At 31.0% G+C, this 27,614-nt stretch overlaps 2 protein-coding genes across 6 annotated transcripts in view; both read right to left on the bottom strand.

Moving 5' to 3' along the window:
- The window catches only part of cd99 (CD99 molecule), a 31,939-nt gene extending 20,457 nt beyond the window's left edge, over positions 1 to 11,482 (bottom strand). For 2 of the 4 annotated variants that reach the window (XR_014593763.1, XM_083938168.1), the window contains exons 1-8: positions 11,289 to 11,482; positions 8,752 to 8,784; positions 8,564 to 8,623; positions 7,594 to 7,626; positions 6,103 to 6,153; positions 5,936 to 5,974; positions 5,530 to 5,577; positions 3,590 to 3,661 (exon numbers count right to left, since the gene is read on the bottom strand). Coding sequence is in view for 2 of the 4 variants with exons in the window: in XM_083938168.1 (XP_083794294.1) it covers positions 3,590 to 3,661; positions 5,530 to 5,577; positions 5,936 to 5,974; positions 6,103 to 6,153; positions 7,594 to 7,626; positions 8,564 to 8,623; positions 8,752 to 8,784; positions 11,289 to 11,352 (400 nt within the window). In the remaining 2 variants the exon portion in view is untranslated. The remainder of the gene's footprint in view (positions 1 to 3,589; positions 3,662 to 5,529; positions 5,578 to 5,935; positions 5,975 to 6,102; positions 6,154 to 7,593; positions 7,627 to 8,563; positions 8,624 to 8,751; positions 8,785 to 11,288) is intronic. The other 2 variants (XR_014593764.1, XM_083938167.1) reach the window with 1 other exon arrangement.
- A 2,804-nt stretch (positions 11,483 to 14,286) lies between these two features.
- Positions 14,287 to 26,326, bottom strand: LOC310964873 (uncharacterized protein). Of its 2 annotated transcripts, none has more exons than XM_083938169.1 (10): positions 26,190 to 26,326; positions 22,662 to 22,694; positions 21,056 to 21,085; positions 20,895 to 20,927; positions 19,676 to 19,720; positions 19,550 to 19,588; positions 18,728 to 18,757; positions 17,100 to 17,141; positions 16,021 to 16,053; positions 14,287 to 14,452 (listed from the first exon to the last, which is right to left on the bottom strand). In XM_083938169.1, the coding sequence occupies exons 1-10, from the start codon at positions 26,245 to 26,247 to the stop codon at positions 14,343 to 14,345; spliced, it is 453 nt and encodes a 150-aa protein (XP_083794295.1). In that variant the 5' UTR covers positions 26,248 to 26,326; the 3' UTR covers positions 14,287 to 14,342. The 2 variants fall into 2 exon arrangements, with proteins under 2 accessions (XP_083794295.1, XP_083794296.1); XM_083938170.1 differs by having other exon boundaries at positions 22,662 to 22,691; positions 26,190 to 26,276.
- Positions 26,327 to 27,614: the final 1,288 nt, after the last annotated feature.

The following is a 27,614-nucleotide window of genomic DNA, read 5'->3' as shown; positions in this document are numbered from 1 at the left end:
AATTCAAAAGAATAAACGGGACAATTAAAAAGCAAATAAATAGGAGAATTAATACAAAGCTAAATAAATATATTAGCTTATTAAAACAACTGAATGAACATTAATTAATGTCTACATGTAATGGCATATTCATGTATTCATCCAGTCATTTATTTACGTATTCATGTGTGATTCATGTGTGTGCAGCTTCAGGCCTCCGTATGGTTCATAGGAGGTCAGTGAAGCTTCATGTTTACTGTGATCTAAACACACAACCATGTGGCTCGAATTAGACTTTTTCTTTCTCTGGTGGAAGAACAACTAATCACTTCCAGACTCTGAACAAAAAACATCCTTCAAATAACGGCGACTGTTTTCAGCCCTCATCTGAGACATTATTCTGGATTATTCTGGTACAGAAGCTGAGAGAGGACGCGACTGCCATACATTTTTTTTGGACGTTATCTCAAGATCACAAGATAATACACTCGTTATCGAGAGGAAACGGAAGATTGGTTTCCTCTTTCAACCTGTCCCCTCCAGGATCGCACCATAAAAACAAGTGTTAGAGGAGTTTGACTGACAGTTACCGTTAGCCATGACTGCCTTTAGCCGTTACAGCTAAGTAAACATGGAAGTTAGCTTACCGATCAAGGACAAACAGCCATTTGGGCGTGTTTTAATGCCACTGAAATCCTTTACAACCCTGGCAACCCGCAATGCCCGGCGCTATTGGCTGCTACAATGTAAACAGAACGTGACAGAAAGTCATTGTCAAACTTAAAAAAATATATTAATTCGGACTAAATCTACTTTTTTTTAAATGGAAAAGCAATACTTTCATTCTGTACTTCTCAAAACGCCCCATGGGTGTATTGCTTTAAAAATATATAGTTTTTTAATAAAGATTTTTCATATTCAACCTTTAATGCATAGAATTTTTGATTTTGGCAGCTTCAGTCTTCCATACAAGGCTCCACAGACGATCAAAAGTGGCACGGCGCCCACATGTACAGTCAGCTGAGTATGTGTCAGCGTTGCCATGACAATAAATAAACAGCGGTTGTGAAGGACGCCAAGACACAACAATGAGAAATGAGTGTTCAGTGGATCAGAGCATGTTTTCTTTTATAAACAAACACACAATGACACGGTTTATCAGTGAAAAAGCTGTGTGTAAAGTAAATTCACAGATGTCTGCTGGGATGTTCTACCAACGGGTTAATGAGCCAGAACTAGTTTCTTTCAAGTCTTTATGAAGCCAAAAATGGGTACATGTTTTAGCTCAATGCTAACACATAATGGGAGTTGCCATTACCGCGCTAACAAAAACGAGCTTCATGATGTCGATATAATCCTGAAACCTTGTTTTTTCAGACTTGGTTGATATATTTATTCATTCAGATTTGTCTGAGTGGTTAATGACACATTATTCTGTAGCGTGACAAACTCAAATCACGCTTTAAAACAGTCATACTTCCTCAAAATCTATTTATTAAACTTGTCTCATTTCAAGTGAAACCATGTGCGTGTAGTAGACCCTGTGAAAAACATTACATTTTGCGCTACCTAGCAACACTGGAGAGCTTAGACCGGCTGAGACCGAAAAAAATCAGCAAAATTGAATGTGTAAAGATGTTAGCGGTTTACACAGAACAGAGCAGGCAAGAGAGGTTGTAAAAATGTATTGTAAATAGTTTTTTTTTAGTATTTTTCCATTATTGGTGACACTTGATTTGCATCTTTTTGTCAAATAAATTATCAAAGAAATTCAACTTGCCTTTTGTCTTTTTTAAGTATTAGTATTTATGGCTTCATAGCTGTTACTATATTCTCGTCATGATTGTGCCATTTGGTACTTTAAAACCCTCATTTCCAACGCCACATGATGCAGAGAGTTTTAGATTCAGCGTGACACTTCCTGAGGACATCGTTACTCTGATGTCCATCATGGACAAACGTCCATAAATCTACTTTTCCCCAAGCTGCAGAACTTTTTCTTTAGGATTAAAGTAGTCCGTATATACATGGGTAAACTTTTGATGGTGCGGCTTTGTCAGAGTGTAAACAAATATTCACAACCAGACTTGTTAGCCCTGCTGTTGCCAGGGGTTACGTGGAGCAGCTCAACTACTGTTTTGTCCTTAATATAAGACGACCCTCCTTTTTGAAGACCAAATCCTGTTTAACAAAAATCAATTTGAATGATTTCCAATCATAGACTGTATAAAAATGGTCCTAGCGTCTCCGTAGAGGTCCGTTCTGTCAACTTGAGCCAATCGTCCTCGCCTACGGGAGTCGCCATCTTGTCAGACTTTGACTCCACCTCATTTCCTCTGATCAAAAAAGGGCATGTATGTGACGTTGGGGGGTGAGATGCTAGGGTCAGAGGCTAGCTGTCACTCAAGAGGCCCCTCCCCTTTTGTACCAGGTCTTAAACAGGTTTAATTATGCTGTGAAAACTGCCTGTTTAACATAGGAGTCAATGAGAAACTGCTCTATCATGAAACCTGCCCCTAGGGGCTTGGTTACTACATATTTTGGGGATGGTTGGTTCATGTTTTGTGGTTTATTTTAACATGTTTTGTTGTTGGTTGGAACATGTTTTGGGGTTGGTTGGTACATATTTTGGGGTTAATTGGTACATATTTTGGGGTTGGTTGGAACATGTTTTTGGTTGGAGAACTGACATTTTTGACACTTCCTTATTGAATCAACGAGGAAGTCGTTGTGGTGGGGGCTTTGGTAAAAGTAACATTAATGGATAACGTCTAAGATTGTTAGCTAAAAGTAATGTATAAACAGTTGAAATAATTAGCCTAAAGTAAAGGCTGTTACACACGAAGGGGGGGGGGGGGTCGTGAATAAACAACACGAAAATGCAAAATACTCGCAGGAAAACTGTTAGCTATGTTTTGTGTCTTTAGAGCTTTTATTGTGAAAGGTAAGAAGAAAGTTGAAGAAGTAAAATAGTTTTCAGTCTGATCCGTGGATATAAAATAAACAAACAACCTGACTGGTCGATGTCGACTTTAATTAAAAAAAACGCTTTTTCGCACTGTAACTTAAGCGTAACTTTTAGCAAACTATTTCAACTGAATTCATCAATTTGTTGTTTTTCTCATGCGTTTTTAAAGAATTCTCATGAGAAAAACAACAGTTTGAATTAATCGCAGGAAGACCAAAAAACGCCCCCAATGTGTAAAGGCTTTAACTTGTATAGCTTTTGAAATAGTTCGCTAAAAGTTACGTTAACGGATAAAGTTGATAAACAGTTGAAACACTGAGCTTCAATCCAAGTGGTAGCAGTATGGTTGCTAACCAAACCAACCTAAATATTGACAGTTATATGAAACAATGAATCTACTTATATATAATGACATTTATAACCGCTTATCTGACAGACCACAACGGATGGCAACATTATACTTCCTGTTTACATCCCTCACAAAGCATGAAGAAGAATGAGAGTGAGTGTAACAGTACACTGGGATGTAATTCAGGGACATGAGCGTGCAGAGTATATTTAACCACGAAGGCGTGCAGTGCGAACGCAGCAGCTGAGGGTAAAAAGAGCAGCAGCAGACTAATGTAAATCAAAATGTCTTACCTCCCGCCTCAGGCTTGTATTCTCCACCACCTCCAACATCAAACAAGTCAGAGTCGTCAAAGCTTCCTCCACCTTTAAGAAATTAACACCAGTCTTATTTGAGTCGACACTACAAAGTATAAAACTAACCACAGAAAAAGGACATTTCATGACCAGGAAGAACTTTTCTTTTTGAAATACTTAAACTTTTAGTGTCCAAATACGTCTCCAAATACTTAAAATTCTATGACTTTTAACCTTAAAATCCGTCTCCAAATACTACGACTTTTGGTCTTGAAATAATTCAACTTTTAGTGTCCAATACGTCTTGAAATAATATGACATTAAGTGTCCAAATATGTCTTGAAATAATATGACTTTAGGTTTCCAAATGTCTTGAAATACGTCTTAAAATTATATGACTTTTAGTCTCAAAATACGTCTCAAAATACTACGACTTTTGGTCTTGAAAACTATGACTTTGAGTGTCCAAATACGACTCTAATACGTCTCAAAATAATACATCTTTTATTCTTAAAATGCTATGACTTTTAGCCTCAAAATACATCTTAAAATGCTACAATTTTTTGTCTCAAAATATTACGACTTTTGGTCCTGAAATACTTTGACTTTTAGTGTTCAAATATGTCTTGAAATACCATGACTTTTGTCCTCAAGTACTACTACTTTAATTGAGTCGACACAAAGTATGAAACCAACCACAGAAAAAGGACATTTCAAAACCAGGAACTAGTTTACAAGTTGCTGTGATTGTCTTTTAAAAGGTATTTTATAAGTATAAAACAAAGCATCTCTGTCTGTTGGACCTTCACATATCTCAAACACGTATTATCCAATCTGCTTCACATTTGGTGGGCTATTACTGAGGATAAAGAGATGTGCATTGTGTCGAATTTTGTGCGTCAAACTTTACTTTTTGGCCTTTTGAACCATCCATTTGTGTCTTGATAGCTTTTTCCGCTATTTTCAATTGAGTCCGAAACTGTTTTTTCTCTACTCCTCCTACTTACTTTGAGGAATCATCACCAAATTTGGTACAAAAAATTTCTGGTTGAAGCTGTAAAAAGTCACTTTTTCAGATTTTTTATTTTCCATACAGCTTTTCTACAACTGGCCCTCAAAGTTTGCTCTGATGTTGTGGGCGGGGCGTATATGGGTGTATAGGAAAAAAACATGCCATATCTCCTGAATATTTTGAGCTGTTGGGACAACATTTGGTGGACATGAGTAAATGAGACGTCTGAGTGGACGTGGCAAATTTGGTGCCATTTGTCCAATAGGTGGCGCTGTAGCGTGTATTCGTTTCCAATCAGAGTTTCACTCTTGGCAGGTGTGTTACTGGGGACCAATGGGAGACCAGTGTCAAGTTTGAAGACGGTCGGATGAATGGTTCTTAAATGGGCACTGCACAAGTTGTTAAGATAAAAAGTGTTAGTCCATCTCTCAATACTTTATGATTTCTTGATTTATTTATCATTTTATTTAATCCCCATTTTATTCAATAATTTCCCCTTTTATATTTATTTACTTATTTTAAATTTTCAAAGTTATGTTTATTTATTATTACATTTATTTTGATTAAATGTATTTATCTCAAATGTATTTTTACATATTTTCTTGTTAAATATATAAACATAGATATAAATAAATAGTATAATTAATAAAAAAATGTAAATTAATTAATTAAAAATGAATATAATAAATTCAAATTAAATAGAATAATCACATATAAATCCCAAATCAATCCGAGAATGAATACAATATCAATGTATGAATGCCTACATGTATTTTTAATATTAATTTTAGTACATTTTAATGGCATTACTTCATGGAATCATTTACCTATTTATGTTTTTGGGGAGTTTTGGGGGGTCCAATAAAATACATGTAAATACAGAAGTGAAATATCAGATAACTGAGTAGAAAGAGTCATGACTCACCTCCTCCAGGCTTTGGTGGATCCACAACAGGTTTATCAGGTTTGGTGTCTGTGGGAACAAAAACAGCATTCAACCGTAAGAGTAAATCCATCATTTAATACATCGCCATTAGTCTTATATTATATTTCAACAGCTCTTTCATTGTAATTTACGGTGCATGAAAAGAGTTTTATTTAAAGACAACACTCACTGGTTTATAATAAGGATAAAATTCATAGTTATTAAGGAAAAAATGGGTTCTTTGTTTCAGACAGAATCAAAACAAGTTGAAGTTTCAAAGTAAAAGTTGTGTTTTTTTTTTAATGTAGTCTGGTGGTTTTATTTGGACCAAACCAGAGTTGGTGATTGTCGGAACAGTTAAAACACTAAACAAGACAGTTTTGGTGAGTTTCATTTTGAATTTTACCTGGACCCAGAGCATCCTCCAAATCAAGTCCAAAGCCACCTATAATAATACACAAATCAAACTTTAGATCACAATGACACTAATGTTATATCAATATCAATGTGATTTTGATTCATTAACTATTGAGCTAGTATCAAAGTGATGAATGGACCAAAAACTAAACTTACCAGAATCTCCAGAACTTGGTTTCCTGGGTTTCTTAGTCGGAGCTGGCTCATCTGAATAGAAAACATAATTGAACAATGACTGTTAAGTCTGAGACATATTGTCCTCAAACATGCGACCAAAAAAGTTTCATCTTCAGACGTTACGTTTAATATTTCAGCTCAAACCACAGACTGTTTATTAAAGATTTATGGCTCTTGAATGGGGCCATTAGGGGATGACTCCACTGAATGTTGCATTCTTTCTACTTTTGTTCATACTTCAACTTTCAGTGTCCAAATACATCTTAAAAAAACATTTAGAAATACTATGACTTTTAGTCCCAAAATACTTTGACGTTTAGTCTTAAAATACGTCTCAAAAAACTACAACTTTAGTTCTTAAAATACTATGACTTTTAGTCCCAAAATACTATCACTTTAAGTCTTAAAATACGTCTTGAAAAACAACGATTTTTGTCAAAATACTACGACTTTCAGTGTCCAAATACATCTCAAAAGATGTTTTGAAAAAATTATGACTTTTAGTCCCAAAATACGTCTCGAAAACCTACGACTTTAGTTCTTGAAATACTACGACTTTCAGTGTCCAAATTCTGTGGCTTTTGTTCTCGAAATGCTGCTACTTTTGTCTTAAAATACGTCTTTAAATACTACGACATTTAGTCTCAAAGTACTATGACTCTTGGCCTCCAAATATATCTGGTAATACTACGACTTTTAGTCTTGAAATACTACAACTTTTGGTCTTTAAATACTACGAAATTTAGTCTCGAAATACTACGACTTTTGGTCTTTAAATACTACGAAATTTAGTCTCGAAATACTATGACTTTTGGTCTCGTAATATGTCTCGAAATAGTACAACTTTTGCTCTCAAAATACGTATTGAAATAATAAAAATTTTAGAGTCTGAATATGTCTTGAAATATTACAACTTTTGTCCCAAAAAACTATGACTCTTAGCCTTAAAATACATCTGAAAATACTACGACTTTTAGTCTTGAAATACTACCACTGTTGGTCTCGTAATAGGTATTGAAAAACTATGACTTTTAAGAGTCTGAATATTTCTTGAAATATTACAACTTTTAGTCCAAAAATACATCTGAAAATGCTACGACTTTTTGTCTAGAAATACTATGACTTGAAATGCCACAAATTTTGGTCTCAAACCCCTAAGACTTTTAGTGTCCACAATTGTCCACTAGCTGCGTCACGTCAGTGACAAATTAGTAGTTTCCCTCTTTAGCATTTAATTTAGCACAGCGCCACATATACAACCGCGAGACACACCTGGAAGCTGCTTAGCACTCCTCCCCAGCTCCACCATTTTGTCAAAATATGGTCAAGAGGGCAAGGGCCAAAATGCCAAACTCCTGGCTTCAAAACTCGTCCATCTTTATTTTACAGTTTGTGGCTGTCGCACTATAAAGTTCAAGAATGCATAAAGTCGAGAAGAAAAACAGCTTAAAGTTGTGCCATGTTTTTTACCTGGTCCAAAGGCATCAAGGAGGTCTAAGCCACCTGGAGAGGAAAGGAAGAAGAAGAGCATTAAACACATGGATTAATTCTGAGCATCAGTTATATCCTGTCCAAATCTAAGCTAACAAGACCTTCAGGTTCTGATACTGACGCAATTCACTCATCGGATATCGGATTGACCAAAAGTTCAGTTTCTAGTTAGGTTAGCTTAGTTGACTTTTAGCTAGGTTTGCTTAGTTGAGTTTAAACTAGGGTAGTTTAGTTCAGTTTTTAGCAAGGCTGGCTAAGTTCCGTTTTTAGATTGGTTAGATTTTTAGTTTGGTTAGCTTAGTTCAGTTTAAATATTTTTAATGAATAGATGCAAGAATAAAAATAATATAAATCATATAAATAAGGAATGGAAACAAAGAAAATGATTATTTAGAAAATTTCTAAAAAATGTACATTTAATGGCACACTTTCTGTTTTATTATGGCCGCTTCAGTCCTCCGCATGGTTTTACTGGGTCAGATTTTGCAGGAATCTTACTTCCAACAAAGTATTTCTAGACTGTGATATTGCTACTTTTACTTCATTAAAAATTCTGAAGACTTCAGCTTCTTCATTCTTTCAAGATACTAAGTCAATATTTTTGAAAAGCTAAGTCGTTATTTTAAGATACTATGTCAATATTTTTTTAAACTAAGTCATTATTTTGAAAAACTAAGTACTTATTTGAAGATACTAAGTCATTATTTTCAAAAATCTAAGACATTTTTTTGAAAAGCTAAGTCATTATTTTAAGTAACTTAGTCAATATTTTTGAAAAACCAAGTCATTATTTTGAGATATACTCAGTTTGTTGAGGCAGTGCAAACTTTTAACAAGTAACTAGTAACACAACGAGACTTCTGCCATTAAAACAGGGCTCAATGCTAACTTTGTAAGAGGTTGTCGGACTGGAACCAGGCGTAATAATAGCAGTTATAGTGATACAAACCGTCAGTGTTGGGCTTCTCTGGGGCCTTGGGCTGTTCTTTGGGCTTTGCTGGTGTTGGAGCTGTGGAACAGAAACAACGACAGACTGTTAACATTTTTAAAACACGCAGAGTTTAAACCTCCTGAAAGCCACAGTGCATTTATCCATTTGTTGATGTGAAAGTGAGTTGAGGCCGTGAAATGACTCACCTATGTCATCGAAAGCGTCTGCGAGATCAAACCCTGCGTGAGGAAGAGATGGGGAACACGTTACACGTCAACTTTAGGTCGTTCAAATAAGTTTAGCTGCTGCTAAACTGCTAGTTATTAACTTGGTTAGCTTAGATTAGACTTTAGATTGGTAAGCTTAGTTTCATATTTAGCTTGATATCTTAGTTCAGTTTTTTGCTTGGTTTGCTTAGTTTAGTTTTAGGCTTAGTTTAGTTTTTAGCTAAGTTAGCTTAGTTTAGTTTTTCAACTCGGTTAGCTTAGTTCAGTTTTCAGCTTAGTTTAGTTCTTAGCTTGGTCAGCTTAGTTTAGTTTTCAGCTTGGTTAGCTTAGTTTGGTTCTCAGCCTGGTTAGCTTAGTTTAATTTCTAGCGTACTTAGCTTAGTTTAGTTTTTTAGCTTGGTGTAGTTTTAAGCTTGGTTAGCTTAGTTCAGTTTCTATCTTGGTGTGCGTAGTTTAGTTTTTAGCTTGGTTTTCTTAGTTTAGTTCTTAGCTTGGTTAGCTTAGTTCCGTTTTTAGCTTTGTTAGCGTGGTCCAGTTTTGAGCTTGGTTAGCTTAGTTTAGTTTTCAGCCTGGGTAGCTTAGTTTAGTTTTTAGCTTGATTAGCTTAGTTCAGTTTTTAACTTAGATAGCTTAGTTCAGTTTTTATCTTAGATTAGTTTTTAGCTTGGTTATCTTAATTTAGTTTGTAGCTTGATTATCTTGGTCTATTCTTTTAGCTTGGTTTGCTTAGTTTAGTTTTTTATCTTGGTTAGCTGTGTTTATTTCTTAGCCTGGTTAGCTTAGTTTAGTTTTTAACTAGGTTAGCTTAGTTTAGTTTTTAACTTTGTTATCTTAGTTTAGTTTGTAGCTTGGTTAGCTTAGTTTAGTTTTTAGCTTTGTTAACTTTAGCTCAGTTTTTAGCAAGGTTAGCTTAGTTTAGCTTAATGCAGAATGAAGCAAATAAAAAATACAATATATATATATTTAAATGAATACATGTAAATAGAATTAAACATAAACGATGCAAAAAAAAGTAATCTAAATTAAATAGAAAATAATAATTTAGACTAGGAACACGTTACTCATCAACTTTAGGTGATTCAAATATGTTTAGCTGCTGCAGAAAAATCTAAACTGTTCCTTTAAATATCTGCAAAATATCCAAGGCAGAATATGAAGCAGACGGCACGCCATCTGCATCTGATGTGGTTCACTGTGGTTTACTGCGGTTTACTGTGCCAGCCCTCGGCTCGTGATACAGGAAGCAGACGCAGGAGACGCTTCTCAGTATTTGTCTGTTTTTACTGATGATTTCATACTGAAACTTTCCGTCAGATGACTTATAATCAGCCCATTGTCATTCATCAGAGTTTTCTGACAGTAAAAAGACCAATAAGCAGATTAATCAATGATGAAAATAATCATCTGCTACTCTGATGTCTTTTTAAAGTCTCATAACATCATCTCTATTCATTCTTTCTACAGGATCACTCTGGGCTGGAGGTTACCTTAGTTCAGTTTTAAGCTTAGTAAACTTTAGCTCAGTTTTTAGCTTGGTTGGCTTAGCTTCTTTCAGTTTTTAACATGGCTAGCTTAGCTTAGTTTGTAGCTTGGGTAGCTTAGAATAGTTTGTAGCTTGGTTACCTTAGTTTAGTTTTGACCTTTGTTAGCTTAGTTTAGCTTAAGCTTAGTTTGTTTAGTTTGGTTTTTTACTTGTTTAGTTTAAATTAGGTTATAGCTTGGTTAGCTTAGTTTAGTTTCTAGCTTGGTTGGCTCAGTTCTTTTTTTAGCTTGTAAGCTTTGTTTAGTTTTAATCTTGGTTATCTTAGATTATATTTTAACTTGGTTAGCTTAGTTTAGTTTTAAGGTTGTTAGCTTGGTCTAGTTGTGGGCTAGTTTAGCTTAGTTTAGTTTTTAACTTGGTTAGCTTAGTTAGTTTTTAGTTTGTTAGCTTAGTTTAGCTTTAAGATTAGTGTGTTTAGTTTAGTTTTTAACTTTTTAATATAAATACATGTAAAATATAAATTAAAAATAAAGTAGGCAAAATAAAAGTAATTTAAATTAAACATGGAAAAAAAATAAAGAATAAAATTAAATAAATAATGGCTGAAATTAAATAGGAAAGTAAATAAATAGGAGAATTAGTAATTAAAAACAACCAATCAACAGCATTAATTTATGTCACATTGTATAAACGTATTGGTCTACATTTCATTTTTCATATTTTTCTTTCACATTTAATGTCGTATTTATTTATTTATTTTTATTTTGGCAGCTTCGGTCCTCCATATACTTTTCCATGAGTCAGATTTTGAATATTTTGTTCCTGCAACAAAGTATTTCTAAACTGTGATATTGCTACTTTTACTTCATTAAAAGTTCTTGTTACATTTTTTCAGGCGTCCCCGGTTACATAACAAACACTTACAACACCTAATATTAACCTTTTGTGCGTCGCTTTAAAGACACAACCCACTAAAGTACACACCATAATCATAATGCAGTCATTACATAAGATAGAGTTTCTGATTTCTCACCGTCTTGTGTTAATGTTCCAGAAACAAGAAGAAGGAGTAAACCAATCCTAAAACACAACTTCATGTTGAATCTAACTTTCTGCAGAGTCTGTGAGTTTAGTTTAAAGCAGCAGCTCCGTGTCCCTGTGTCTCTGCTGAGCTGCAGGTATTTGAGGACAGACTGACAGACAGACTAAAGGCAGAGCTGGGCCGGTGTCCTGTTACAGTTCTGAGTCAACTTTCCCCAGAAGGAGGGACCGATGGGCCGGGTGTGGCTGCTGCCTGCACAGCCTGGGCGTCTCCTGCTGCAGAAAGAATGTTCCATTAACCCTTTTAGATCAGTGTGGAGCACTTTATCAATATGGACATGTATGGAGGACCAAACATGACTTAAGTTTCAATACATAAATACATACAGAAGAAAAATAATTCAATCATAATAAAAAGCATTAAAGAATGTATAAGTAACAAGATAAAATTATAAATGGTTTCATGAATATAGGAATAAGCAGATAAAAGAATGAACAAGTACAGAAATATATACAGAAATAAAATAATAAATACATTAATGTAGGTATGACTAAATAGATAAAATAATAAATAAATGCATGAATAAATAAAATAATAAATAAATTCATGAATAAATATGAATAACCAGATAAAATAATAAATAAATGCAGAAATACAATAATAAATAACACGTATGAATAAATAAATAGATAACATAATAAATAAATGCATTCATAAATAAATGAATTAAATCATGAATAAAAGCATTAAAGAATGTCTAAGTAAAAAGATAAAAGGATAAATGGTTTCATAAATATATGAATAAGAAGATAAAAGAATGAACAAGTACAGAAATAAAATAATAAATGCATAATTGGATGTATGAAAGAATAAATGAATGCATATATGAATAATTAGATAAAAGTACACAAATGAATGTAGGAATAAATAGAAAAATAATTGAAAAAAAATAAATTAATAAATGCGGAAATAAAATAATAAATGAAGCATTAAAGAATGTATAAATAAATATATTAATGAACAAATAAATGCATTCATAGTTAGATTAATACGTAGATAAAAGATTAAAATAAATGCAGAAATGAATGCAATAATACAGAAATAAAATAATTAAAAAATATAAATGAATATATGAACAAATAGATACAGTGTAAATAATTGCATGAATAAAAAATACAGAAATAAAATAGTACACTAACAAATTAATGCATAAATGAATAAATAAACTTTTACTGAAATGGTTTGGTTTTTGCCCCAAAAATGGGTTCATTCATTTGAAGCAACACTAACTGCTTTGGAAATAGTTCATTTAAACTTTTCTCATTCCTCAGAAACGTTTTATTGATGCTCTAATTTTGATGTTGAGTATGAAAACCCATTGGTGCCAATTAAAGAAAAAGAAAATAATATATACAAGATGAAAACTTTACTTTGTGATGTAAGAAACATTACTTACTATCTTAAAATAATAAGAAAAAAAAGTAAGCCATTATTTTGAAGAAGTTTTCCCAGACAAAAACTTTAAAAAACTGAATTCATCCCGAAGGAAATTCAAGATTTTTTGTGGGATACTAAGTCGTTATTTTGAAATACGAAGTCATTATTTTAAGATACTAAGTCATTATTTTGAAAAACTAAGTCATTGTTTTAAGATATACTAAGTCATTATTTTGAATAACTAAGTCATTATTTTGAAAAACTAAGTCATTATTTTAAGATACCTAGTCATTATTTTGAAAAACAAAGTCATTATTATGAAAAACTAAGTAATTATTTTAAGATACTATGTCATTATTTTGAAAAACTAATTCATTATTTTGAAAAAACAAGTCATTATTTTGAAAAACTAAGTCATTATTTTGAAAAACTAAGTCATTATTTTGAAAAAACAAGTCATTATTTTAAGATAGTAAGTATTATTTTGAAAAACCCAGTCCTTTATTTGAAAAGCTAAGTCATTATTTTGAAAAGCTAATTCGTTATTTTGAAAGGCTAAGTCATTATTTTAAGAAAGTAAGTCATTATTTTGAAAAGCTAAGACTGTGATGCTGATCAAATCTGTTGCATCAGAAACAGTTTGATCAGCATCACATCGTCTGCATAACGGCTGAGTTTGAACTTTACATTAAAGAGAAACTTTATTAATGAAGTGGTGTGATGGTGTTTCACTGATGGCCACAAGATGGAGCTAAATATTGTGAAATAATAAATGTATAAATGATATGATAAATGAGCAAAGCTATATTTTTTTGCTCATTTCTAGATAATGATCACAATTTAGCACGTTTTCGAGTGATTTATGGTGGATTAAAGATGCAAAATTAAAAATTAAATACACATTAATTAAATTAATATGCCATTATTATGTACCAGAGATTATATAAAAATAAATGTAGGCATTCATTCATTGATCAAATGTATTAATTTGCCTTTGTATTAATTCCTCTATTTATTTATTTTTACTTTAAATATGTTTAGCATATAATTATTTTTTTGGCAGTTTTCAAGCTTTTATTTTATAGGACAGACAGGAAATGGGGGGGGGGGGGGGCATGCAGCAAAGGGTTGCAGGTCGGAGACGAACCTTCAGCCTGCTTACATGGGGTAAGTCCTTTAACCACTGGCCACCCCGTCTTGCATTATTTTAAATTATTTATTTAAATGTGGTTGAGATAACAGGACATTGTTTTAAAAAACAAAGTCAATATTTTTGAAAAACTAAGTCATTATTTTGTAAAACTAAGTCATTATTTGAGATGGTACAAACTCGTCTCCCTTTGAAATAATAATAAAATAATAATAAATATAAAGTGTGAACTTCAAAATAAAAGCTAATCTCAAAAGCAATAACGTATCGATGTTTTCACTTTGATGTTGGGTTATTTTTAGTGTGGAATCGATGAATCAACGGTTTTCTGTGAATCTCGACACAAACGACTGAACCACAGTTTCATCGGTGATTGCTTTATTGATTCACCACAGGTCTCATACCAAAACAAAAACCCTGGTGTTCTCTGGAGACGTCCTCTCTCCTTGTGCAAACCCTCAGGGCCGAGCAGAGGAGGAGCGAGCCGTCAGCCGCAGCAGCAGGCGCAGCTGCTGGTCCTGGTTCTCCAGAACCGAGCTCAGCTTCTGGATCAGGTTCCTCTGACAGTCTGAGGAAAGATACGGAAGTCAATCTGTGTCGTTGGATTTGGATTAATTAATTAAAAAGCTGTTGAGTTTCTAGCACGGAATATTTCTGCATTTAAAATATGTTTCTGAAGGTTTTGACTCTGACTTTAACTTTTTACTTTTTCACTTTTCATTAATTCAATGTTAAAGGAATTCACAACTTCAACTTTAAAGAATTCAATGTTAAAAAAAAATCGGTGTTAAAATATTCAAGACCAAAGAGTAAATAATAATGTTATAACGTTCGCTTCTGAATTTGGCATAATGAAATTTTTAACTTTGAATTTTTTAACCTAGTATTTATGAAGAGTGAAAAACAAAGAGTTAAATTCAGAGTCAAAACCTTCAGACTCTGAGTTTAACTCTTTATTTTTCACTTTTCATAAATTCAAGGTTAAAAATTTCAACATTAAAAATTTATATATGCCAAATTCAGAAGCAAAATAAAATGTACAAAATGCAACGTTATAAATGTTGAACTTTTTGGTCTTCAATATTTTAACACAGATTTTTTTTAACGTTAAATTCTTTAACGTTGAATTCTTTAAAGTTGAATTTATGAATTTTTTTAATGCTGAATTCTTTAAAGTTGGTTATGAATCTTTTTAACATTGAATTATTTAACCTTGAATTTGAATGAACAGTGAAAAATAAAGAGTTCAGTTCACAGTCTGAAGGTTTTGAAGGTTGAATCCAGAGTCAAAACCTTCAGAAACATATTTTCAATGCGTAAGTATTCCGTGCTAGAAATTCAACAGCTTTTTAATTTCTAAATCTGATGTCACTTTCATAGAAGGGTCCAAAACCGTCACTCTATTTATTTATACATTTATTTATTTATTCACAACAACAACAACAAATTCCATCATCAGCAAACAGGTTTCACTCTTACTGATCTTTTTGCGCCCCCCTACGGGATCAGCATCACATCGTCTGCATAACGGCTGAGTTTCTTATTAAGTGGTGTGATGGTGTTTCACTGATGGCCACAGGGTGGAGCTAAACTTTTTGAGATTACTTAAATTAATATGTCATTAAAATTGTACCAAAGATTATATTAAAAATAAATATAGACATTAATTAATTGATCAAATGGGTATTTATTTACCTTTTACTTGATTCCTTTATTTATTTATATTTTACTAAATATTTATTTTATTATTATTTATTTTAATATTTTTTAAATATAAATAAAACTATGTCATTATTTTTAACATACTGAGTCAATATTTTTGAAAATTTAAGTCAATATTTTTGAAAAACTAAGTCGATATTTTAAGATATGAAATAAGATTCAATATGCCATTAAAGACCACGGATTATATTTAACTACATGTAAACATTACTTACATGATCAAATGTGCATTTATTTACTTTTGTATTATTTCCTCTATTTATTTCCTTTTAACTTTTAAATATGTTTTGCATTATTTTTAATTTGTACTTAACTTTATTTCATTGTAATCTTTTGTCCACTTCTTCGTTATAAAATCTACATATATTTTTGTATTTTCTTCATATATTTATAGGATTAACATAAGAGACTCACTTTCTCCACTGGGTTCATCGCTGGGTTTCACAGCTGTGGGAACAAGAAGAACATTATTTTACTATAAAATCATTTCAATCTGCATTTCTCAGTTATAAATATATATATATATATATATATATATATATATATATATATATATATATATATATATATATTTAAATGTTTCTGTCCAGTCGCTCCTGTTAGAGTGGTTGTTGTAGTCAAATAAGTTCACTGACTAAATGAAAAATGCAAAATGACCCCAAAGAAAAACAGATGCAAAAGTAAACGCAAAAAGACCAGACATCAATGAACAAAAATCACAAAAAACATGCAAAAATGAGGAAAAATTTGATGTAAAACAATCAATGACCACCAGAAGGTGCCAAACTACTAAATACAAACCACAGAGAAATAGAAAACAACCAAATAGAAAAATAAAAACTAAATAATAAAAATCTAAAACTAGATACAAAATGACTAGAAAGAAACATAATGACAAAATAGAACCAAAATATCTTGTTTTTATATGAAAATATCTGTTTTAAATTGGAAATATCTTGTTTTTATGTGAAAATATCTTGTTTTTATGTGAAAATATCTTGTTTTTATATGAAAATATCTGTTTTAAATTGGAAATATCTTGTTTTTATGTGAAAATATCTTGTTTTTATGTGAAAATATCTTGTATTAACTAGATACAAAATGACTACAAAGACCCAAGATTACTACATAGAAACTAAAATATATGAAACTAGATACGAAATTACTAGAGAGAGACATTTCAACATGAATCGTGTTTTAATGTGAAAATATCTTGTAGAATGTGTGAAACATGTCAAATATTGAGGAAAGAAACCAGGAAAGAAAAGATTGTTTTGACTTTGTAATAAAAAAAATCACTCAACAGGATTAATGGATTAATTAAAAAAATGCTGATGATTAATTTAATAGTTGAGGTTTACAGACAATAATATAATAATAATATATATATATAATATAATTCGAGAACGCCATCATCCCTTCAGATGCATCTGCACTTAGAGAACGATTGAGGTTGAAAATTGAGATATTAAAGTTATATAAATAAAACGTACCTGGACGGAGAGCGTCCTCCAGACTGAACCCACTGAATCCATCTGGAAATAATTTAAAATACGTTTAATTAAACAAAACAGGAGACACATGAAAAATACACACGGAGAGGATCTGTATGGAGGACTGAACCTGACAAAATCAAACAAGTATTTAAGAAATTAATTAATATATAATTCAGTTTACGAAATGTATTTATTTATTTACTTTGTATTAATCGTTTTTATCCGTTTTATTGACTTTGCTTTGTTATTTTTTCCTTTTTTTTCTTTATTTTTATTGTTTTTTTAAACATTGTATTTATTTTTAAATTTTTCTTTTTCACATTTGTTTTAATGTGTTTGTGTATTAATTTATTTCTGAATTGTTTTCTTTACATGTTTGTTTTTACATTACATATTGTTTATTTTCTATTTTTATTTTCATTTTTGTATTTGTTCATTTTTCTTTTTAAATTACTTCATGTTACAGTGTATTAATGTATTTATTCTTTTTTATTCTTTTTTTAATTATTGTATTTATTTTAAGTTTATTCTTTGTTTCATTTATTCAATTGTATTAGTTTATTTCTGCATTGTTTTCTTTACACATTTTTTTTAAATTACTTATAATTTATTTTGAATAATAGCCTCATTTGGAAAACAATAAAAAAATATTAGCAAATACAGAAATATATAAATAAAAATATGCAAAAAAAGTATAAATTCTCAGATTTGTTTACTTTTTTTAATCTTTTAAATTTTGCATGTATTTCTTATTCATTTCAAATCTATTTTTTATATTAATTTGTTTTAAAATGTGTTCATATTTTTACATATTTATTTTTACACAATAGCCCTCTTATTTGCGTAATCAATCAATCAATAAATAAATAAATACATTTTAAAATTAATGGTTCTAAAAAAATAGCTAAATGAAACATATGATAAATGAATACATGCATACACATCCTTTAAAAATAATGCTAAAATAAAAACAAAAGAGCAATACAATGCTAGTTAAAGCTAATTCAAATGTTTTATTAATTACTTAATTGTCTAAGTTTATTTTAAACATTATTTTCATATATTTACTGACATATTTTGCATAATGATGAAATATTAAAAATAAATATCAGGAAATACAGGAAGATATGATAAAAATATTACTCCTCAGATTGATTTAATTTAAAAATATTAAATGTATTCATATCTTTATTTATTTCTAAATGAAAGAAATATTCTTATTTGCACAATGAAGAAAAAAACATAACCAGATACAATGTAAAATAAATGGATTTTATACATTTTATAGTAAATTCATGCAAAAACATATTTTTATATAAATGCAAAGATACAAATTTGATTTAAAAATTGTATTAAAAATAAACAAGAAAAATTAATGAATAAAATAAATTCATACAAAGATGAATAAATGAAAACGCAACTTAAAACTTTGTATCAATTAATTATCTAATGTCTACAAAACATTATCTTTGGTTTATTTAATGACTTATTAATGTAAATATTTAGTCATATAGTTATTTTGAACCCTCTATAGAGACATATTTTGTTATAGTTTATGTAAATCATCACAGAAATGAACAACAACAACAACAACAACAAAAGTTATGGTTTAAAGTTTTACTCACTTCCTCCTGAAGGGCTGGAAGGTTTCGGATCTTCAGATTAAAGAGAAATAAATTAATTTCAAGTTAATTGTGAATTGTTTCATAATCATGTGACTGGTGTATGGAGGCCTAAAGGTGCCAAAATCAGATATAAATTAATTAATTGGAAAAAAAAATGTAACTGAATGTACCATGTTTATTGACATTTATTTTAAAATAGTCTTTATTTTTTCACTTATTTTAAATTCATTTTTAGATCTGTATTTATTTATTACTTTTTACATTTCTTTTTACATTTCTTTTTCAATGTCCAAATTAGGGCGCGGTCATTATAAATAAATAGTGTAAACAATAAATAGTATCAATAAAAGAATAGATAAATAAATACCGAAATAATGATAATAATAATCTTGTTTTATTGTGAAAAGATCTTGTTTTAATGTGAAAATATCTTATTTATTGTGAAAATATCTTGTTTTAACGTGGAAATATCTTAATGTAAATAATAAATAGTATCAATAAAAGAATACAGAAGTAAGTAAAAATAAATGAATACATCTTAAGATGAGTCAATAGAAATTATTTTTAAATGTATAAAATTTTGATCAAATACATAAAATGACATAGGAAAGTAAATATGGTAATTAATGCTACAATTTAATAAATAATACAACTAATCAAACAACAAATATCAACTGAAGTCACATTTTATCAATGAATGAATGCCTTTGATTCTTTATAATATTATGTTGGTACATTTAATGACATGAATTCATTAATGGAGTCATTCATGTTTGTAGTTGTGATTTTGGCAGCTTCAGTCCTCCGTATGTGCGTCTTTACCTGGACGAGCAGCATCTGACAGATCAAACAGGAAGCCATCTGAAACGTTTAAAAACACCTCATATATGAATATAACTATAACCACATGTTTAATGTTTGTGAGTTATTAATGTTCAGACGTTTCACCTCCTCTGGTCGGCTTCCCAGCAGGTTTGGCTCGAGTGGAGGCTCCTGGAACACACAGACGCATTCATATCTGTTTTAATGTGTCATAATGTTCTTTCAATGTGAAAATATCTTGTTTTAATGTAAAAATATGTTCTTTCAATGTGAAAATATCTTTTTTAATGTGAAAATATGTTCTTTCAATGTGAAAATATCTTTTTTTAATGTGAAAATATGTTCTTTCAATGTGAAAATATCTTTTTTAATGTGAAAATATGTTCTTTCAATGTGAAAATATCTTTTTTTAATGTGAAAATATCTTGTTTTAATGTGAAAATATCTCTTTTTATTGTGAGTATAACTTGTTTTCATGTGAAAATATCTGTTTTAATGTGAAAATATCTTGTTTTCACGTGAAAATATCTGTTTTAATGTGAAAATATCTGTTTTAATGTGAAAATATCTGTTTTAATGTGAAAATATCTGGTTTTAATGTGAAATATCTAGTTTTAATGTGAGTATAACTTGTTTTAATTTGAAAATATCTTGTTTTAATGTAAAAAAAAATCTTGTTTTAGTGTGAAAATATTTAGTTTTAATATGAGTATTACTTATTTTAATATGAAAATATCATGTTTATTATGAAAGTATCTTGTACTAACATTAAATATCTTGTTATAGTGTCATATTATCTGTTATAACCTGAAATAATTCTATTTTAACATAAAAATATCTTGTGTAACATTTAATATCTTGTTTTAAGGTGAAAATATCTTGTTTTAATGTAAAAATATCTGTTTTAATGTGAAAATATCTAGTTTTAATGTGAAATCTTAAAATCCTGAACATCTTTTTTAACATAAAATATTTAATTTTAACATAAAAATATATTCTTTTAACATTATTATTATTGTTTTAATATGAAAATATTTAATTTTAACACGAAGATATATCGTTTTAATGTAAAAATATATTGTAAAAGTGTCATATTATCATACTATAACCTATTATCACCCGAAAATATTTCATTTCAACATGAAATATTTTTTTTTAATGTGAAAATATCTTATTGTAACCATAAACCTTTAACAACATGCAGAAAACAGACACTTGTAAAAAATCATTATGTATTTTTCAGATCGATTTGAGAAAAAGAAACTCAAAGCTACAAATGAATCAAACTGTTATTAAATATTAAATCAGCCAATAAATAATATTAACATCTACTGAAGGAACTCACCTTTTCCACGCAGAGAGTCAAAGATGCTCAGTCCTGTTTAGAGACGTGAAACCGTATTATTTTAATATTATTTTAATATTTATGAACATATGTACATTATTTTTTTAATATTATTTTAATATTTATGAATATATGTGTCATAATAATAAAACAGGACTCACCGCTCCAACGTTTCACTCTCTGAACAGCCGCTTCAAACACAAACACAGAAAAATATTTCAATATTTTAAGTATTAAATATGAATTAATATATTCAACTGCTTTCTAAATGTACTGTTTTAATTTAAATTTTCTATTGTATTTTTATTTTATTTTTAAATACATCTATTATGTTGAGTTTTAACTTTAGTTTTTAATTTATTATTTTTGATAATTTCTTATATATTGTGCATTTATTATTTATTTTAAATCATTTTTTTGTATTTTATTTATATTCAATCATCTATTTTTTCTACTATTATTTTTGTTTTTAAAGCATTTATTCTAATTACATTTATGTATGTATGTATTTTCTATATTATAAAGTAAAGTAAATTAAAGTATATTTTATAAAATGTTTATATTTTTTCCATTTTGTCTTTTAAAGTATCCATTTTAATTTTATTTCTATGTTTATATGAAATAATTATTTGATTTAGTATTTTAATTTTAATTTTCTGATTTATTTTAATTTTATTTTTAAATAATAGATCTATTATGTTGACTTTTAACAGTAGTTTTTATTTATTATTTGTCATAATTTCTTATATATTCTTTGTACATATATTATGTATTTTTATTCATTTTTCATATTTTATTTATTTACAATCACCTATTATTTTTATTATGATTTTTACTGTCTTTTAATTTTTTTCTGAATGTATTTATTTTAATTACATTTATGTACGTATGTATTTTCTATATTTTATTTATTAAATTAAATTATATTTTATAAAATGTACATATTTTATTTTCATATTTTTTTCAATTCTGTTTTTTAATGTATTCATTTTAATTTTATTTTTAAACACATCTTTTATGTTGAATTTTAACATTAGTTTTTAATTTATTATTTTTCATAATTTCTTATATACTGGGCATTTATTATTTATTTTTATTTAATTTTTTGTATTGTATTTATTTATTTACACTCATCTATTATTTTATTATAATTTTACTGTCTTTCAATCTTTTTAATGTATTTTTAATTACATTTTTATGCACATATACATTTATTTTTTATATTATATTTTAATGTGTTTTCTTATAAAATGTACATATTTTATTTTTATATTTTTTCAATTCTGTTTTTTAATTTACTCATTTTATTTGAATGAAATTATTATTTTTATTTAGTATTTTAATTTTAATTTTCTAATGTATTTCTATTTGTATCATTATGTATCATTTTAAATATTATTTTTTTAAATGTATTATTGTAACTTTATGTACTGTACATGTATTAATTTTCAAATTAGATTTAATTGTAATTTTTACATACATACATTTATTCTTTTTGTTCTGTCTTTCAATTTATTTTTGAATGTATTTATTTCAATTACATTTTTATGCACATATACGTTTATTTTCTATATTATATTTTATTGTGTTTTCTTATAAAATGTACATATTTTACTTTTAATTATTTGTATTCAGATTTTGAATGCATTTTAATGTATTTATTGTATTGTGAGTATAGATGAGTTCAGAGTGATGAAGTTTATATTTAAATAATTTAAATACCTAAATTATATTTGTGTTTCATTAAAGCGTAGATTTGTGACTCACCTTCATCTCTGACATCAGACGCGTCAGAACCTGCTGGAGGAAACACACACACAGTATAATAGTATACACAGTATAGTATGTGTGTGTGTGTGTGTGTGTGTGTGTGTGTGTGTGTGTGTGTGTGTGTGTGTGTGTGTGTGTGTGTGTGTGTGTGTGTGTGTGTGTGTGTATGTGTATGTGTGCGTGTATGTGTGTATGTGTGTGTGTGTGTTTGTGTATGTGTGTGTATGTGTGTATGTGTGTATGTGTGTGTTTGTGTGTGTGTGTATGTATGTGTGTGTGTATGTGTGTGTGTATGTGTGTGTGTGTGCGTGTGTATGTGTGTGTGTGTGTGGATGTGTGTGTGTGTGTGTGTATGTATGTGTATGTGTGTGTGTGTGTGTGTGTGTGTGTGTGTGTGTGTGTGTGTGTATGTGTATGTGTGCGTGTATGTGTGTGTGTGTGTGTGTGTGTGTGTGTGTGTGTGTGTGTGTGTGTGTATGTGTATGTGTGCGTGTATGTGTGTATGTGTGTGTGTGTGTTTGTGTATGTGTGTGTATGTGTGTATGTGTGTGTTTGTGTGTGTGTGTATGTATGTGTGTGTGTATGTGTGTGTGTATGTGTGTGTGTGTGCGTGTGTATGTGTGTGTTTGTGTGTGTGTGTATGTGTGTGCTTATGTGTGTGTGTGTGTGTGTGTGGATGTGTGTGTGTGTGTGTGTGTGTGTATGTATGTGTATGTGTGTGTGTGTGTGTGCGTGTGCGTGTATGTGTGTGTTTGTGTGTGCGTGTGTGTGTGTGAACCGTCGGTCGCATCATGAGTCACGAGCTGCAGGAAACTTCAGCATTTGAACGGGTAACAAATAAAAAACTGGTTTCCTTATGTTTAAAAAAAAAATCATTGTATTTCGGACAAAACATCTGTTATTTACAGATAATGCACTACACTATCATATACATTGCAATTGACACATACATACACACTCTCACACATCACTCTCACACACACACTTACAAATGCATACACTACGAAGGGACCACAATGGAAATAAGCCCTTGGGCTTTTTTGTGTCCTGATGCACTTTTGTATTCCTACCCCTGTGCATAGGACAATAAAGAATTTCAATCAATCGATTTCAATTGAATGATCCAAAGTACGGCAGTTGGACCAGTTCAAAAGACCAAACTTGTTGGCATTATTGTAGATAGTACATTATCCTGGGCTCAACATTGATACAGTGATACAGAAGTCTCTCAGTTATAATGAGATGTTCAAATGTTTTACCTAAAACTATAAATGTAATTACAATAATCGTCTTAGCTCATCAGGCCTATTGCTCAGAGGTTTGGTCAGCTGCTGCCATCTCATCTCATCTTCAGCCTCTTATCCGGGGTCGGGTCGCGGGGGCAGCAGCTTTAGCAGGGGACCCTAAACTTCCCTTTCCCGGGCCACATTAAGCAGCTCTAACTGGGGGATCCTGAGGCGTTCCCAGGCCAGTGTGGAGATCTAATCTCTCCACCTGGTCCTGGGTCTTCCCCGAGGCCTCCTCCCAGCTGGACGTGCCTGGAACACCTCCCTAGGGAGGCGCCCAGGGTTCATCCTTACTAGATGTTCGAACCACCTCAACTGGCTCCTTTCAACACAAAGGAGCAGCGGCTCTACTCCGAGTTCCTCACGGATGGCTAAACTTCTCACCCTATCTCTAAGGGAGATTCCAGCCACCCTCCTGAGAAAACCCATTTCGGCTGCTTGTACCAGCGACCTCGTTCTTTCGGTCATGACCCAGCTTTCATGACCATAGGTGAGGGTAGGAACCAGGATTGACCGGTAGATCCAGAGCTTTGCCTTCCTCAGCTCTCTTTTCGTCACAACGGTGCGGTAGAGCGACTGCAACACCGCCCCCGCTGCTCCGATTCTCCGGCCAAACTCACGCTCCATCGTCCCCTCACTCATGAACATGATCCCGAGGTAGAAGAAGAATTATCATTCAGAATCAGAATCATTCAGGTGCTGCCATGTCATATATTTTAAAAAACCCTTAAAATAAGGCTGTTTACTAAGTTGTTAATATAATGCATAATGCATAACTGCCTTATTCTGGTTAAGTGTTAAGAATAGATTCACTGCCTCAGTGCTTAGTTTTACTAGAAATATTTCAGTGACTACATTTCCAAAGGTTATGTTATAATGAATGTTTTTCTTTCAGTTTTAATGAACATGATTATTATAATAACTATAATCCCAGGTGTGCCTTTGAAGGCAGGTGCACACCACACAAGGTGAAAACAAGCAGAGCAGAAAGAACTGTGCTGTACAAAGCCACGCGTGGACCGCTCAATCAAGAAAGTAGCAAAGAAGAATTCCTTGATTAGTCCAGCAACAGGGAAATTTGATTTTTTTCACTCTTTTATTATTTTTCATGTTACACACACACAGGCCCGAAATACACACACAGGACCTAGATGTCAGAGCGAGGGGCAGAGATGAACTGGCACCTCTACGGCCACCAGTCCACGCTCCATTTATGGTCCAAACAGGGACTCAAACCGGCAACCCTCCAATTCCCAGCCAAGTCACCTGTGGACTGAGCTACTGCCACCCAAAAAAATCTATTCCAAATATTATTTGTGTTATATCTCTGCATACAATTTGCACATGTACTGTCTCTGAGCACTGATCTCCACCTTTTTTACTTTGAATGCTGTTTTATTTTGTTGATTTCTCATGTTAAGTTGTGTGTCATGTTTAGCTGTGCGTTGTTTTGGTTTTAACTCGACCAGGAATCCCTTGGAAAAGAGATTTTAAATCTCAACGGGAATATTCCCGGTTAAATAAAGGGTAATAATTATAATAATAATTATTGTTATCTAAGATCTAACGGATGCTGCCACCTCCATTAAGATATATAATCATTGAGGGTTTTTGTTTATGTTTATTTATGTTTATGTTTGGTCTGACCATCGTAGATACATGTCATGATTATCTCTACATCCTGTGAATAATGTAGGTCGTGTGTGGGTTGTGTTGAGTTTTTGACTATTGTCATATTGTCTATTATATGTCTATTATCCCTGTTTTGTTATTGTGATAGTTGTTTAATGTAATAATGCACTGCAATGTATAGATGCACAGGTGTTATGCAGACTATGGTCCCAGCAAATAGAGATCCCAATAAAATAACTTTAGGTCTCAAAATACTACAACTTTGGCCAAGAAATACTACAATTTTAGGTCTCAAAATACTACAACTTTGGCCATGAAATACTACAATATTAGGTCTCTAATAATATACTAGAACTTAAGATCTCAAAAAACTACGATTTTGATCTCAAGGTACTATAACTTTAGTCCCAAAATACTAGAACTTTTGGTCTCAAAATACTAAAACTTTAGGTCTCACCATACTGCGATTTTGGTTTTGAAAAATTACAATTTTGGTCTTAAAATACTAAAACTTTAGGTCTCCAAATACTCAGATTTTGGCCCCAGCCAATAGAGATCCCAATAAGTCAAATCAAATCAAAAGCATGTTCAATCGGTGATAACTTACCTTGGACTGTTGCAGTAAACAGCAGCAGAAGGTAAGCGACGCTCGGACCACACTTCATGATGACTCGATCTTGTCTCTAAGCAGAAACACAAACAGAGTTTTCAGCTTCAGTCGGGACCTCCAGCCTTTTAAACAACACACTGGGTGTGTGAGAGCGTTACAACACATCCGTTGTGAAGAAATATCCTTAATGAATTGGACAAAAACAGATTAGTTACAAACAAACAGAACAGTTAGTGGTTAGACTGAGTAATGACTTGTTATAACCACGATGAGGTGTGGTCTTCTGCGTGTTGCACCTTTATTGTGAAATTACTTTTTATGTCTTGTTAATTATCAGCCACACAGTCACAATCACTCTCAAAACCTTCTTTTTTGATGTCTTGCTGTGGAACAGACTTTTGGTTTTGAAAAACATCTTGAAATACTACGACTTTAGGTCTCCAAATACTACAATTTTGATCGCAAGGTACTATAACTTTGGTCCCAAAATACTAGAACTTTGGTCATGAAACACTACGACTTTAGGTCTTGAAAAATTACAATTTTGGTCTCAATGTACCATAACTTTAGTCCCAAAACACTAAAACTTTTGGCCTTGAAATAATACGATTTTGGTCTCAAGGTACTATAACTTCGTTCACGAAATACTACAACTTTAGGTCTTAAAATACTGCAATTTTGGTCTTGAAAATTACAATTTTGGTCTTGAAATACTACGACTTTAGCTCTCCAAATATTACGATTTTGGTCTTAAAAATCTATGATTTTGGTCGCAAAGTACAATAACTTTAGTCCCAAAATACTAGAACTTAAGATCTCAAAATCCTTCAGTTTGGGTCTTGAAAAATTTGGATTTTGGTCTTAAAAAAAACTACGATTTTGGTCTCAAAGTACTATAACTTTTGGTCTCAAAATACTACAACTTCGTTCATGAAATACTACAACTTTCGGTCTCCAAATAACACGATTTTGGTTTCAATGTACTATTACTTTGGTCTCAATGTACTATAACTTTAGTCCCAAAATACTAGAACTTTTGGTCACAAAATACTACAACTTTAGGTCTCAAAATACTGCGATTTTGGTCTTGAAAAATTAGGATTTTGGTCTCAAGTTACTATAACTTTGATCTTAAAGTACTAGAGCTTTTGGTCTCAAAATACTGCGATTTTGGTCTTGAAAAACTTGGATTTTGGTCTTGAAAAACTAAGATTTTGGTCTCAAGGTACAATAACTTTGGTCTCAAAATACTACAACTTTTGGTCTAGAATTACTTCGATTTTTGGTCTGAAAATACTGTGACCTTTGTACTTAAAATATGTCTCAAAATACAATGACTATTGGTCTCAAAACTTTAATATCAAAATACTATGTCTTAAAATACTACAACATTTTGTCTGAAAATAAAATCTTGAAATACTC

Source organism: Echiichthys vipera (genome assembly GCF_963691815.1).
Source record: "Echiichthys vipera genome assembly, chromosome: 23".
In the NCBI taxonomy this organism is placed as follows: Eukaryota; Metazoa; Chordata; class Actinopteri; order Perciformes; family Trachinidae; genus Echiichthys; species Echiichthys vipera.
This window is presented reverse-complemented; position numbering and strand designations above follow the sequence as displayed.

Excerpts from the sequence above, each read along its gene's own strand:
- LOC310964873 (XM_083938169.1), bottom strand. The coding sequence starts at position 26,247 with ATGAAGTGTGGTCCGAGCGTCGCTTACCTTCTGCTGCTGTTTACTGCA. Across the intron at positions 21,086-22,661 it reads GTCTGATGTCAGAGATGAAG|CGGCTGTTCAGAGAGTGAAA; the intron begins GTGAGTCACAAA and ends TTGTGTTTGAAG. Across the intron at positions 19,589-19,675 it reads TGGGAAGCCGACCAGAGGAG|ATGGCTTCCTGTTTGATCTG; the intron begins GTGAAACGTCTG and ends TAAACGTTTCAG.